Below are 15,272 nucleotides of genomic sequence, written 5' to 3'. Positions count from 1 at the left end.
GGGCAATTCGGTTCACAGAATTGCCCTGAAGATGGTGACAGATAGTACCCAAAACGTTGGTGAGAATAAAGCAATGGTCGTGTAAAAAGAGTATCTTTATTCAGAGACTATAGCCTGATGAAACTATTCACGTATTAATGCTGATGTAAATGACACAAATTTCAGACTAAATGCACCATGAGACCACTTACTCGATGTACTTGATTGACATCTTGCGCTTATTGGTATAGTGTATAATAAGAGTCGGAGCAAGAAGCGACTGACAGTGTATATAGTGCATAATAAATGTCGGAGCAAACTACTCTCCAGATAGTACCCAGGCTACTGTCAGACCACTTACTCGATGTACTTGATTGACATCTTGCGCTTGTTGGTCGTGGCCACCATGAACTCATGCATGTGCAGTGCCGCCAGCCGGAGGGCCGTTTCGAACCGCAGCTCCGTGGCGTATCTCTCCTTGATGACATCATTACAGCACTGGCAATACACAAGGAGGTAATGATTCTAGTCAGAGGCGGAAGCAGCAAATTTGGGGGGGGGGGGACTTTTTCTCACAAAATTTTCAGCACATGGAGCACCGAAGGTGACAATCCAAATCCAAGTCTGGGGTCATGCTCCCCAGAGAAAATCTGAAATGTTGACCCTCTTAAATGCTATGTCCTGCCATCACAAGAGAGGTCCAATGAAATTTTGAAATTGGGACTCTCTGAAATAACATTTCCTGCATTTTCAGAAGTAAATTTTGTCGGCAGACTAGCTCTGAATACATTTAATGAAATTTCCATCATTGAAAAAATATACAAGGGTTTCAGCTTGTTCAGCCATTTTCAGGAATTATCAACACGATAATAAACAGCATACTGGACAGGTCTGGTTCGTAGATCTATGACTGCTGTCTCAAAAGCTCATCATACTACCAATACCAGTGCATGCATGTACGTGTTCCTGTGTCATTTCAGTACCGTTAAACTGTTACTCATGATAAAGTATGTTTTGCAGGGTTAGATATTATTTGTGTAAAACATTACCTTATCAAAGGAAGTGTAATAGACGAGATACTTCAGGGAAAACTTTTTTCTCCCTAACCAAATTATGTACGCTTTCTACATGGATAGCTACAGCTGAAAACTTTTTTCTGGCCATCTTGCCTTCCTTTTCTGTTTGTTAACCTGGAATAAACTGTGTGGCATGATGAGGACAGGTTTGAGTTGTTGAGTCCTTTGGATATCTACAGCTGAATACTTTTAGCTGGCTGTCTTGACTTCATTCTTTGTTTTCCTTAAGGCTTGGGTCACATTTCTTAACTGGAGCCCGGTCGGGATGTTTAAAGAAACAAAAATTAAAATATATACCTAAAAATATACACAAATTACGCCCATTAATCTTATGTTGACATTTTGTGTAGTTTGATATCTTTTATATCATTCTTTTCCCTCCAGAAAGCAGCACGGCCGGGCCCCAGTTTGGAAACGTGACCTAAGCCTAACCTGGAGTAGAATAAACTGCATTAGCCTTTGATTTCTTAACAGCAAGAAACCTACCTGCATGTAGAGATATTCGAATGCATTGGGGTCTCTGCGCAGGAGGTTGTAGGAGTCCCTGGGTACATGTGTGATCCTGAACAGCACCTTCCACAGCTGAGACCCTGGCTGGGCTAGTATCTGGGAGGAAGAAAAGGATAACTGACTTAATCACACATAGTTACAACATTATTCATATACATGTACAACAGACTGATTTTTTAGCCGGGATTCCGTCCAGGTAGTAGTTTGCTCCTGTGTTCACTTCTGCTACCCCTCTGGGGAACTGTACATTCAAACCCTTTGGTGGTGATGACAGTTAATGAGCAAATTAAGGAATGGGTTCTAGAGCACTTGTTTGTTGACAACAGGCCCTCCTGAGTGTTGGAATGTCTGTTCGAATGAGTGCTTGAACCCATTCCTTAATTCCCTCATTCACAATCAGCAACCTCATCTAAAATTTGGACTTATTCCAGACGTTAACAATGTCAAGGTTCCCAGACGGAATAGCAGAGAAACGACTGTTTATAGTGTATAATAAAAGTCAGAGCTAGAAGTGAAGTATAATAAACATCAGAGCTAATTACTATCTGGATGGTACCCAGGCTACTGATTTTCAGTATCAAAGACAGTCCACACGGAGAGTATTCTGGTATACTAATCAACCAGTATCTTGATCACACGTTAGTGTAATTGATATACAACAGCCTGATTTTCAGCACCAAGGACATGGTATGTTGCTACAGCCCACAGGGTGTCAATGGGCAGCCCTAATATTGATGGCTGCCCTATATGCTCCTATAGTCCACAAGAAATAATTCTGGTACACTTAAAATTCTACATGTACATGGTACAACAGTACAAACTTGCTTACACATTACAGTAACATGTCCTTTGAACCGCAACATTCAATGCACTGCTGCAATAGACTTGGACAGGCCCCGCCACAGTTAAACACAATCAACCACATGCATTTCTAATGAAGACAGCCTGAGTACATCCCTGGCAAACATCCAAAACTTAGTACCTGCAGGGCTCAAAATACCACCTGCATATGCAGGTTAGTGCAGGTAAAATTGGAGCTGTGCAGGTATTTCTGGTGTCTACCTGCATCTAACCTGCACTGGTCCATGTACTGGGTTTTAAACATAAATATCCTATAATGTAGGTGTATGTGGATTGTAACTAGCTGCATTGACTCTTACCACCTATTATGTATGAAAGAAAAAATAGCAATGGTTCCGCAACAATTTAAACATGACCCATGCTTCCTAAATTCCGGGTGGTGCAAGTAAAATTTGTCTGGTGAAGGTAACTTTCAAAATCACCTGCACCAGTGCAGGTAGGCACGAAAAAGTATTTCGAGCCTTGACAGCGCTGGCAAACGTCCCAAACTGATACCTGTGAGAGTGATTCATCCGGCTGGAGGAAGGACAGCCTGTTGGCGGCTGTCTTGTGTGACCTCTGCACTACCAAGGAGAAGTGCTCCATTGCTTTGAAGTTCAGTTTCTCTTGCAGTGCATCAAGAACATCCTGGGAACAAAACAGTGCATACTTCAAAAGTAGTACATGTAGTTACTGTAGTAGTAGTAGTAGTAGACTGGTTTATTAAGAAAACAATATGCATAACAGTCCTGGCAGCGTAGGAGGCTGAATTGTGAGGACATAACAATCATGTTCCATTCCAAAAGTACAACAATTAGCAAACTTTGTGAGCGACATTAAACAAGTGCTTTTAAAAAAGCTGGCATTTTGCCAATGTTTGCGTGTGTGAACGTTTTTTTCTAGTTATTAGAATGTCATATAAATAGAACAGAGTAACTAAACCTGATATTGGCGCATGGAGAGATTCACATATGTGCCTGAATCTAGATCTAGACGCCACCTGTTAAAAGTACAACAATTAGCAAACTTTGTGAGCGACATTAAACAAGTGCTTTTAAAAAAGCTGGCATTTTGCCAATGTTTGCGTGTGTGAACGTTTTTTTCTAGTTATTAGAATGTCATATAAATAGAACAGAGTAACTAAACCTGATATTGGCGCATGGAGAGATTCACATATGTGCCTGAATCTAGATCTAGACGCCACCTGTTAAAATTTGCGTGAACTGCAGCAAATTTCACTACACTGCCTGTTTTTGAGTGAGCTCTGTTGCGGGGCATTTTTAAGTTTTTTTTTTTATTTTTATTTCTATTCGGCAAAAAAACGAAGCGGCGAATCCGTTAACCAAAGAAATAAATTGGTGTGGCCAAATGGATGTAAAAATTAGTATTTTAATGGATGTAAAAAAGAAAAAAAAAAATCTACCTCCCCGGATTCGAACCGGGTGCATTGGTTTGGAATGCGTAAACTTTAACCACTGCGCCAGTGCGAACATGTTGAAGAAATGCCTGTTTTAACAGGTATAGAAATGTTTGGCATGGATTGAACAGGTCCGTTCATCTCAACATCACCCCATCACCCCATCACAACGGCGACTACTATGGATAGAAGGCATTTTGCGACTGCAAGTCGCAAAATGCAAAAAATGGATCAATTAAGATCATAACATTAACAGTAGTTTCTAGTTAAAATACAATTTCAAAGTATTACAATTTTTTTGTATTGAAAGAATTCTGCTATTCAAGGCAAATTTCAGTAAGCTATGACTACTAAAATGAGGTTTTGGATACCTAGCTATTTGCTAAAAATAGAAACCCAGATTACTATTTCAGTAATACATTGGCTATGTTAATAGTTGGATACCTAGCTATTTACTACCTAGCTATTTGTTAACAGAAACCTATAGGTTACTATTTTTTTTAATACATTGGCTACATTACTTAATAAATCTTTATCTAAAAAAGATTATTCAATTTTTTTTACAAGATTAAGTTGTACAGTGATTTCAAATGTTCGATCTAGTTCAGTCCTGCAGTATACTTTTATTAAGCACACATCTTGCCATTCAATCTTGTTGAAATTGAGTCAGTTGTACATTTTGTATAAAACTTAACCCTCCAAGCATGCAAAAACCCTCAAACATGATGCCATCTTAGTACCAAGACTCACTCATACAGAACAGAATGGGTTGGAGGGGACTCATCAATATGACTGTTTCTTCTTTGATTGGGGAAGATGATCCAGTTTGGAAAGATGATAAAATGACTTGTCCAAAAATTATAGGTCGTGAAAGTGCCTTTATGGTAACTATTGCAGTGATAGCTGATAATGATAGGAATAAATTTGTCCTAATGCTAAGGAAGCTATGGATATCAGTTACCAAGTCATTTACACTTTCATAAAATGCAACATTACCAGCACCATTCTTCATTCCAACCAACAATGAAAAGAAGTTCCTGAAAGTAACATTTTGCAACTTTAAGTTCAGCTTTGCTTTGTTTTGACATAATTATACTTTCAACCAAGAGTGACCTAATTTTACCAGTCTAGAGGACAGCACATTTTCAAACCATTACGTCCCCTTTTATTATGCATTGTATTTAAGTGGGAACCAATTTAGTCTGATGAAAAATGTATGTGCGGTCCCAGGGGAGAGGGTGGCGACAATGCTTGGTCTGAAGTATTCGTCTGAATGTTCTTTTATTGAGCAGGAAGAAATCCATTAAATAGGCAATGAATATGTATAGCCAAACTGAAAAAGTATTGGAAGACTGAAACTTTTTTGGGACAAATATAACTGAACATATATTAACTAAGTAGATAATTGTTAATGTTATATCCAGGTCCTCATGGACTACAATGGATGGACATCATTATATTAATGACGTAAATTAAGCAATGCCAGGGACTGTTGAAGATATGGCTTGACAGGAAGCAGGAAGAGATGCATTAGATAGGCAATGAATATATATATTAGCCAAACTGAAAAAAAGTACTAGAAGACTGAAACTTTTTTTGGACAAATATGATTTAGCATTAGTAGATAATCAAGGTCCTCATTGACTAAAATGGACAAACATCATTACACTGATGATGAAAAATGATTAGCAATGCCTGAGACTGTAGAAGATATGACAGCTTCAGAATCAATGTTACCAGAATGATTGGTATACAACCTTTAACAGTTCCAGATAGAAGAAAATCTGGAAGATTAATTTGTCCTTCTAGAAGCTATGATTTGTATGCTACATGTATCTTCAGTTACCAAATCATAGCTAGAGGGTTTTGCCTGTCTGTTTTCCATCATGGAGGCTATGATTTATTAGTTTCTTTGACATTCCTACAAAGATTCCATCTGAAGGGTCTACGTGTGTCTGTTTTTACCCCAAATAACCTTGACGATAGAGACTACGATTTGCACGTCACCAGACGAGTTGAAAACAGGTCATCTCTGGAAGACCTTGCCTGTCACTTTTCCATAAAAACCCTTTGTGACAGAAGCCGTGATTTGTATGTTTCCTCGCCAGCTGTAGACAGATGCTATCTAAAGGACCTTGTCTGACTTTTCAGGTCAAACTTTCAGGACAGAAGCTGCATGATTTGTGTGTTACCATAACAGTCACAGACAGATTATATTTCAAAGGCATTGCCTGTTCTCTTTCTTCATCATGGCAGATGCTACGATTTGCATAGTACCTTGACAGTCAGAGGCAAATCCTATATAAAGGACCTTATTTAGCAACTCCCAGGAAAAACCTTCAGGACAGAAGCTATGATTTGTATGTTGCCTTAAAAGGGTTATTTATAGACATATCCTAATTCTAAAGGACCATCACGGCAAAAGCAATCATCATGATTTGCATGTTACCTTGACAGTTAAAGAAAAATCCTATCTGAAGGACCTTATTTAGCAACTCCCAGGAAAACCCTTCAGGACAAAAGCTATGATTTGTATGTTGCCTTAAAAGGGTTATTTATAGACATATCCTAATTCTAAAGGACCATCACGGCAAAAGCAATCATCATGATTTGCATGTTACCTTGACAGTTAAAGAAAAATCCTATCTGAAGGACCTTATTTAGCAACTCCCAGGAAAACCCTTCAGGACAAAAGCTATGATTTGTATGTTGCCATAAAGATAGTAATAGACATACCCTATTCAAAGGACCATGATCACGGCAAAAGAAATTATCATGATTTGCATGTTACCTTGACAGTTAAAGACAGATCCTATCAGATAGGAGCTGTTAGTCGTAGGTTTGTTGCTTTCCAGAAAAGTCTTTGGAATGACAAAGCTGAGGATCAACCTCACAAACTACTGACTGCAAGGCAAATACTCTGCCATTACATCCAAATAGCACCAGGAAAAACTTTATGATGTACAGTTTGTAGTAGTTCATAGGACATGGGAGTTTTCTTTTACAAAACCAGTTATTCTCACCTGCTGACGTTTGGTATAGTGTTCTCGCTGCAAAAGCGCCACCTACATCGGCTACATTTAGCGGTGAGAAGCAGAGCTCCAGTTAGAAGCTTTGAGGAAGACAGACATCGAAAAGTCAGCAGGAGAGAATAACTGGTTTGTGTAAAAGAAAACTCCTATGTCCGATGTACGTACAGTAGACAGTAGCTATGAGTAGCCTGTTACCTTGACAGTTGTGGACTGATCATATCTGAAGGACCTTGTCTGTCCGTTTTCCAGGAAAACCTTCATGATATTGGGCATGTAAGGTAAGCTGGTGTCTCCTGATTCCTGCAAAACATTGCAAAATCATTGTACATTAGCCAGAGTCTGAAAGCATTGATCTTACTGTAAATGCAGAAATTTTTGCAGTGGTTTTATGTTAACTTTGCAGTTTTTGCGTTGCCAATTCACCACAAACATTTTTCCATGGCAATAAGAGACTACAGTGCACGGTGCTACCGGGAACTTAAAACAACCGTGAAAAGTCCTTTTTCCAGCTACCGCAAAATTAAATCCCGCAAACTTAAATGCATTTACAGTACCTTGATCAAAAGGAAGACAACCATGAAAATAATGCATCTTCACCGAAGCGAAGACGAACTGCTTTCATTATCCCTCCATTTGCCGTTGGCAAGTAACACTCCTGGATCAGAAGATGGCTGTAATTTTTTTTTTCCATCCCACTCATTGCTTGGGAGCCCTTATTTTTAATTTTTCATGTTCATCCAATTTTAAGTCTTGCTTTAGTCTTATACCCACACGCATCATGCAGTACTTACTGGAGGCTGTCCGTTGACGAGAACTTCCTGAGAGAAGCGGACTTTCGGTGAGGAGGGCTGGCCGTTGTGCTGGGACTGGGCAGACTGGGTGCCAGCAGAGCGCGCTTGTATCTGTACAGAGGGCAACAAGAAAGAGTTACAACTTGACATGAGAATATTGGATGACGATCCTTTTATTATAACCGCATGTTGTTTGAGAGCCAACATTTTGATGACAATCAGTCATCTTCTGCAGGGGAAACATGACTGGTTCACTTTGCACTGTAGCTACAGATTATTGCAAACAATGCAGTTCCAAACATAAGGTGTTGTACATGTCACATACATAACTAATGTTAAATAACAAATAGATATGTTGTGGTTCCAAATGTAAGGTACTCTCACATACATCTTAAATATAAGCAACAATGAGTCCATGCAGTTCCAGTACTGTCACATTCTTGCTGCATATACTACCCATATCTTACAATCAGCAGTTTTATGCTAAAAAAGATGAATTGAATTATGAAGATATTGAATGTTAACACTGACCCTATAAGGCTGCATCACTGTCAGCACTATTTTGTCAGGGCAAGACCTGAAAAAAATATTGAAAGAAAAATTATCAACTCACATGTCTTTTCATGAAGCAAAGTATTCTTTACCTGAAGTATAATAATAATGTCTTAATAGGCATCAAGTTTGGAATATTAACAATAGTAGTAATAATAGTTATATTGAGAAAACAACTTCATATCCCAGCAGTTGCATTTGTTTGAATTGATGTTGTGATATTATGATGTATGATTGTTGACAGTAAGAATAGTGAGGTACCCTTGGGAAACCACCAGTACTGAAAATCTACTGTTAAGTACTGGCCGACTACTGTTTAGTACTGAAAAATCTACTGTCTATCCACTGAATAGTAACTATCTAGTACTGTCAATATCTACTAATTATTCACACTTTATGCAAATTTCCAGTACTGACGTAGTAGAAAAACAGTAAATACTCAGTGGAAAATCAGTAAATGATCAGTAGATACTTATTGGGGAAACAGTAGATGACTACTAAATATCTACTGACACACAGTAGATGACTACTAAATATCTACTGACACACAGTAGATGACTACTAAATATCTACTGACACACAGTAGATGACTACTAAATATCTACTAACACATAGTAGATGACTACTAAATATCTACTGACACACAGTAGATGACTACTAAATATCCACTGACACATAGTAAATATCTACTGACACTGACTATGAAATATCTACTGACACACAGTACATATGCAGTAAATCCAAGAATTGTAAACAATATGACCCTCAAGCATTCATGGGGAACACAGAACATGTGCAAGCACTCGGCACAAAAGCAGAAAATGGACATTAACCGTTTCACTCAGTATTTTCTCTTTCAATGGTACATTGCTGTGCCTTGTTCAATGTATAAATTTGTCTAAATAACTGCAGTTACAGTATATGAACAACGAAGGTCATTCTGGGGGGAGGGGGGCAGAAGTGGACTCATAAATTGTTGCAGCCGGTAATTGGACAATGATACATGTAATTATAAATTTGTTGAAACAATCAATGTCTGATTCAATTAACACTGGCTGGGGAGGGGGTTTAAACTTTGAACTGGTGAAACAGAACCTGGGCACCAACCAGGTGCAGAAGCTGCCTGTCACATCCAACAATTCTCACCAACCTGGAGACACTCTCTGCAACAACCTGCTCAAGGTCAGGCATGCATGGGGGAGGGGGGCAGAAGTGGACTCATTGTTACTGTATATGAACTTCAAGGTCACTCTGAGGGGAGGGGGGGACAGAAGTAGTCTCATTGTTACAGTATATGTTACATGTCATGTATAAATTTGTCCAAACAATCATTAATTAATGTCTGCTTCCAATTGACACTGGCTGGGGAGGGGGGGGGGTATTAATAAACTTTGAAGTAACTTACCTTTTTGCTAAATTTTCCTACCTTTATGTTTTGCTATAATCTTCACAGCATCTCCTTTTCATTTTTACCATAATCTTCATTACCATAAACTTCAAAACTGTCTTGGAGTTTTTATAGATAAAGTTTGCACACAGAGAGATAAGCAGACATCTTACCCTGGCTGACTCCATCTCCAAAATGGAGCCAAAATGCAACTGACATTTGAAGTACAAATGGACCAATCACAGATTGACAATTTAAAGACTGTGATTGGTCAAAAGATATCAGTAGATGTCCAGTAGTGATCTGATTGGTCGATAACTCAGTAGATGGCCAGTAGTTGAACAGTAGATGTCAGTAGTGATCTGATTGGTCAAACTATTCAGTAGATGGCAAGTAGTAGAACAGTAGAATTTTAGTACTGTTCTGACAGTAAAAGAACAGTAGATATAGGCGTAGTACTTGTCAGTAGTGGTTCAGTAGGACAGTAGAAGTCGATTTACTGAAAATCTACTAAAATTCTACTGTTAGTAGTCAATCAGTACTTAACAGTAGAGTTTCAGTACTGATGGTTTGCCAAGGGGTAGATCAATTATTCTTTAAACTGATGAATCCCAAAAATAGAAATGCTAAGAATTAAAACATAGAGAAATTTCTGGACAATAGATAAGTGTTGATCAAATGGACGATCTGCAGAATGGCACCAGTTCTACACTGTATATCATTCAGTTTAGCACTTAGGAATATTCAGATTGTTAGCAGAATGGGTATAACAATAATGATATGAAATAATGTGTATAATTATATTATATATCATCACATGTGCACTATTTATCCCGCACACGTGCAAAATAAATCAGGAAATGGAACGATTTGCCACACCAAGAAACTCATAACTTACACAAATATCTATAATCTCCTTTTGAGGGGTGCACCTTAGGCAGTTTTATATTAAGTACCTGACATTAATCAACATAATGATTGGATGCCTCTTTGCTTAAGTACTGAGATACTTAATTCTTTATGCCACATACATCAAATGGGACCGGGTACAGACAGTGTGCGGGGGAAAGATATGGCCTTAATATGAACTCATAATCATTAGCACAAAAACTATGCCCTTTGCATAGTATGCATATATAGGAGAGTGCAAATATTTGCTTGTTTGTTTGGTTGTTTTGAAAAATCCAGTAAACATCCTTGAGGCATAACCCACCAGTTTTGTACAGTATGTACAGTCTGTATAAGACCAAATTAAGGTTTGATCCACTCACAGCAGGAAGGACCCCAACTCTATTGAGCCTGCTCTATTTGATAAGTGCAGTGGGATCTTTTATGTGCTCAATCTACTCAAACAAGGGGCCTCTTTCTTTACATCCCATCCTTGAGGACAACCCAAACTGAATCTTGGTATACTAATCATTTTCACCTGAGCTACATGAGGAAATAGGTGTATAGTACCTTCCCAAAAGGCACAACAATGGGGCCTGCTGCAGTTTCGAACCTGCCAGATGCCAGATACTAGAGAATGTGCTTTTCCTTTCAACCAATATGCTTAGGCTATCTTATTAGGCTAAGACTTTGCATATGTAAATCACATTTCAATAATTTTTTCCAATTTGTATAAATCTCAAATATCAGATGATGATACTGAATCCAGTTACCCTGTACCCATGCATACATGTAGCCACAGACATGCATGCACTACCTGCAAGGCAGAACCTACTGTCAAGGCACACAAATACATAACACACTTTTTGGTGCCCCTTTCATTGACAGACTATAATGATCTATAAAGTGTAGTTGTGTCACAAAACATTAAATCATGCCGGGGCGGGTTTCCATTATTGAAAAGTCACGACAGACTCCGGCGTTATTTGTTGCCGGATCCCTCAGATGGACTGTTCCCTCAAACCTACAGGTCGTGAGCGGTGTTATTGCACAATGCAATCTTCCTGTCTGCACTTTTATGGCTCTATTCTGGCACGCTGCCAAGGCCTAGGGAAAAAGATGTAGTGTTTCCTGTTTCCCTGCCTACCCAAGAAAAAACCTGCAGACCTAAGACTTTTTTTGGGGGGGGGGGCAGTGGAGTCCATAGTTTTAGTTAGAATTTTAATTCAGCCTGCTTCCCATTGAAGTAAAAACGCTGCTTGTCCTATTTTATGAAGGATACATGTACAAATGTATCTATTACATTAAATTAACATCTAAATTTGTTTTCTGTTTCCCTGCCTACCCTAGAAAAACCTGCCAACCCTAGACTTTTTTGGGGGGTGGGCAGTGAAATTTTAATTACTTTTAATTAGAATTTTAATTCAGCCTGCTTCCCATTGAAGTAAAAACACTGCTTGACCTATCTAATGAAGGATAAATGACTGTATTTAATACATTAAATTAAAATCAAAATTTGACATTGAAAAACAAGTGTCCTCATGCATTTCAGTTTACTTTGTTTAACTGTCTTGTAATATGTAATATATTCACCTTTATCTGCGGGGTAACCTATATCCGTTGTTTATAAAAAAACAGGGATGTGACATCAATGGGCGGTGGTTTCAAATTGAAATAATTTCCCAATATTCTGGTAATTTTAAAAATATCGCACCATCCATCGACATCGAAACCCTGTTTCTTAAAAAACTGATATAGGTTACCCGGTGGATAAAGTGTTATCAGTAGAGTTTTGGCCAGCCTAAAAAAAATGGCTCTATCCTGGCATTCTGCCAATGTTCCCCTCCGATGAGCCGGTGCGTGGGTTGGTTCGGAATGACTGGGACGGCTTAGCGGCATTCCGTGGGATTAGCTTGCCAATCAAAACTGCCGTCTTCATAACACCCTAATTTTGTACCGGTGTCCGACTGTCATCAGCGCAAATCTGAGCGCTCAATATCAGCATTGTGCGGCTGATACTTAATTGTGCTGTGGAAAAGCCTCCATGAATTACAAATGAAAGAGAAAAGATGATATGGCTTTACACAATACTCATTCCCAATACTACGTAATTCACACCAAATCTCATTCTTAAATAATCAAACTCAACAGTTACAAATACCTGTAGCAAATTCATCATATCTTAACACAAAATGTATTGGAAAGTTACGAAATGAAACAGACAATTTTCCCAAAGCTACATACCCCACATAAGAATGAAATAATTAAACCTAACATGTACAATTTACTCTTCACCTATCAAACACAAAAATCATGTATTGCAAAAAAACAAGCTAAATCCATCCAGATGATCAAGTCACCGACCCTCAGACACGAGGAAGGGACTAGACATAGATCAAGTCACCACATACAACACAGTCATGATTTTTGTTAGAGATAAGCCAATCATAAAAGCGCATCTCACCTTACTAACTCTACTACCCTGTCTCGAGGAGCTTTCCCAACATTTTCTCTGTTGATCTTCAAAATCTGGTCTCCTGGCAGCAGCTTCCCAACAGATGGTCCTCCTACATGAAAAAAAAAATTATTAGATTAAAAGAAACATACATCAACAGTCAAAAGACTGCAGGTACCATCTGAAATGTCTGACCACTTAGAAGGCTTATCCAGTTGCTCGAGTAACAGTTGTGTTTCGTATCTTATTACCTGGATGTCTAACCTTCAATGATGGAACATGGAATATGTGTGGTAACAGAATGACTTCAGACAGAAGTATCTTGCAAGGATACTAGATGACAAAAGAATTTGGATCTTAAAAATACCAAACTCCCACTGTGACTACCCAGTGAATTCCTACCACATTAAAAATAAAACAAAAAGAAAAGCAAACACACAGTTAAGATATAATCATAATCTGAAACCTCTGTCATTTACAAAATGTATCCAGTTGCTTGAGTAACTTTAACTTATTACCTGACCAATGTTAACCTTAATTTGATGGAACACAGAAAAATGTATGGTAGCCTGAAGTATAATAGCTTCAGCCTTGTATCTTTAATAGGATACTGACTGATAAAAAATTGGGATCTTAAGAAATACCAAACTCATTCTGTGACCACCCAGTGAATTCCTACCACAGTGACTGCACCTTTTCAAGAGGTGCAGAAACATAACACCGCTCTGCAGCCAGTGCTCCTATACTGAGGCAGTGACACACGTCTGCATGCTCCAAAGGTGTAACAACCCTCCATGCGTGCATGCATACAGCATGAAATTGAGGACACATAGTTTACACAAGTAAGGTCAGTTAAATGAATGTATCAAAAACAAGAGGTACAACATATATGTTGTCAACTTTAGAAGTTATGAGCAAGAATTTTCAAAGTGATGACACAATTTCACACAATTTGGGCATAAAATGTAGTTTCCTGCATACCAGAACTTAAACATACAAAATCAACTTCCCCAGACAAATTACACCGGCACCATTTTGTCTGTTAGTCCATCAAAAAGCAATGTTTGACGTACATTAGATTTTTTGGAGCCATTTGCTGGGTGCTACTATGGAGATCTAGGAGGATTTTGTGGCCATTACTGGCGATAATATTGTCACCCTAGTGGATCTATGGTGTAAAGTGAACTGCTTTTATCCTGGGCCAGTGCAGGTAGACATAAAAAAAAACAGCACAGCTCAAATTTCACCAGCACTAACCTGCCTAAGTGATACTCAGAACCCCTGATATAGTTCACATTTATCCACAGGGGTAACCTAAATCCGTTGTATCAAAAAAGGGTGTTCAGGTATATCAAATCGATGGATGGTGGTTTCAAATTGAAACCACCGTCCGTCAACATAATATCTCTAAATACCATGTTTTTAAAAATAGTGCATATACTGCTATATAGGTTACCTCACGGATAAAGCTCATGGCCTTATGTCTCGCAAAGGATAAAGAGGATACATGTATATAAGTAAGTAAGTAAGTACAGATAAAGGTAAACAAGTGTTAGGTGTAACTTTGTAAGTTTGAGCTAGTTCCACAAAGTTGTTGTACCTTCGGTGACGTTCCTGACAACAACAGGCCTCTCCCCACCAGCGACGAACCCAAAACCAACGTTCTGGTCTCGATGCAGCTCCACTCTCCTTGGAGGTGGCGGTGTCAGGCGTTCAGTGGCCGTGCGAGGGTCGTCACGACAGGTAGTCTGGGTCACATGACTGGAAAACAAACACTCAAGGTGGATACAGTGTATTGTGTCAAACCCGTGCCTTGATTTAAAAAAAAATCTATGCTGTGTCCACCAACCCATCATTAGCTGCTGTGCTGAACTGAGTAACATTTTACAATACAGCACATTGGCGAGTAGCGGTAAGGTGGGCATTTACTTTTTGTTTGAAGTTCTGTAAGTCTCTAGTTGATTTACAATGTCCTGTAGGTGGCAGATTAAGTTTGATACATTAAGTGTTCCAGACCATGTGATATTTTATGGTATCACACAGGCTTCTACTAGTATTACACAGGCTTCCATGGAATGATTCAAATGTGCCTTGCATCAGTTGCATGCGACACCTGCACCACTTTGTCATGACTTGTATACCGGATTTGTTTGTTGGAGTAGATATTATTACAATTCCAACACATCAAATTTTCTAAACTTTGGCACATTTTGCCCTTGTTCCACGGTTCAGAAAAAAAACTGATCCCCCACACTAGTAGAGCCAAAAATCCCTACTCTATCGCAAACGGACAAATGCGATAGCAGGACAAAGGACCACTGTAGAAGCGGTAAAGAAGCGATAGG

The 15,272-nt window shown here is 38.7% G+C and overlaps 1 protein-coding gene across 5 annotated transcripts in view; it reads right to left on the bottom strand.

Moving 5' to 3' along the window:
- The window catches only part of LOC118419533 (FERM and PDZ domain-containing protein 4-like), a 66,296-nt gene that overhangs the window by 10,832 nt on the left and 40,192 nt on the right, over window positions 1-15,272 (bottom strand). For all 5 annotated transcript variants that reach the window (XM_035825955.1, XM_035825952.1, XM_035825954.1 and 2 more), the window contains exons 4-11: window positions 14,528-14,688; window positions 12,937-13,039; window positions 8,177-8,222; window positions 7,646-7,756; window positions 7,050-7,154; window positions 2,922-3,053; window positions 1,542-1,661; window positions 341-477 (exon numbers count right to left, since the gene is read on the bottom strand). In XM_035825955.1, coding sequence (XP_035681848.1) covers window positions 341-477; window positions 1,542-1,661; window positions 2,922-3,053; window positions 7,050-7,154; window positions 7,646-7,756; window positions 8,177-8,222; window positions 12,937-13,039; window positions 14,528-14,688 — 915 coding nt within the window. The remainder of the gene's footprint in view (window positions 1-340; window positions 478-1,541; window positions 1,662-2,921; window positions 3,054-7,049; window positions 7,155-7,645; window positions 7,757-8,176; window positions 8,223-12,936; window positions 13,040-14,527; window positions 14,689-15,272) is intronic.

Source organism: Branchiostoma floridae, chromosome 7 (assembly GCF_000003815.2).
Source record: "Branchiostoma floridae strain S238N-H82 chromosome 7, Bfl_VNyyK, whole genome shotgun sequence".
NCBI classification, from domain to species: domain Eukaryota; kingdom Metazoa; phylum Chordata; class Leptocardii; order Amphioxiformes; family Branchiostomatidae; genus Branchiostoma; species Branchiostoma floridae.
This window is presented reverse-complemented; position numbering and strand designations above follow the sequence as displayed.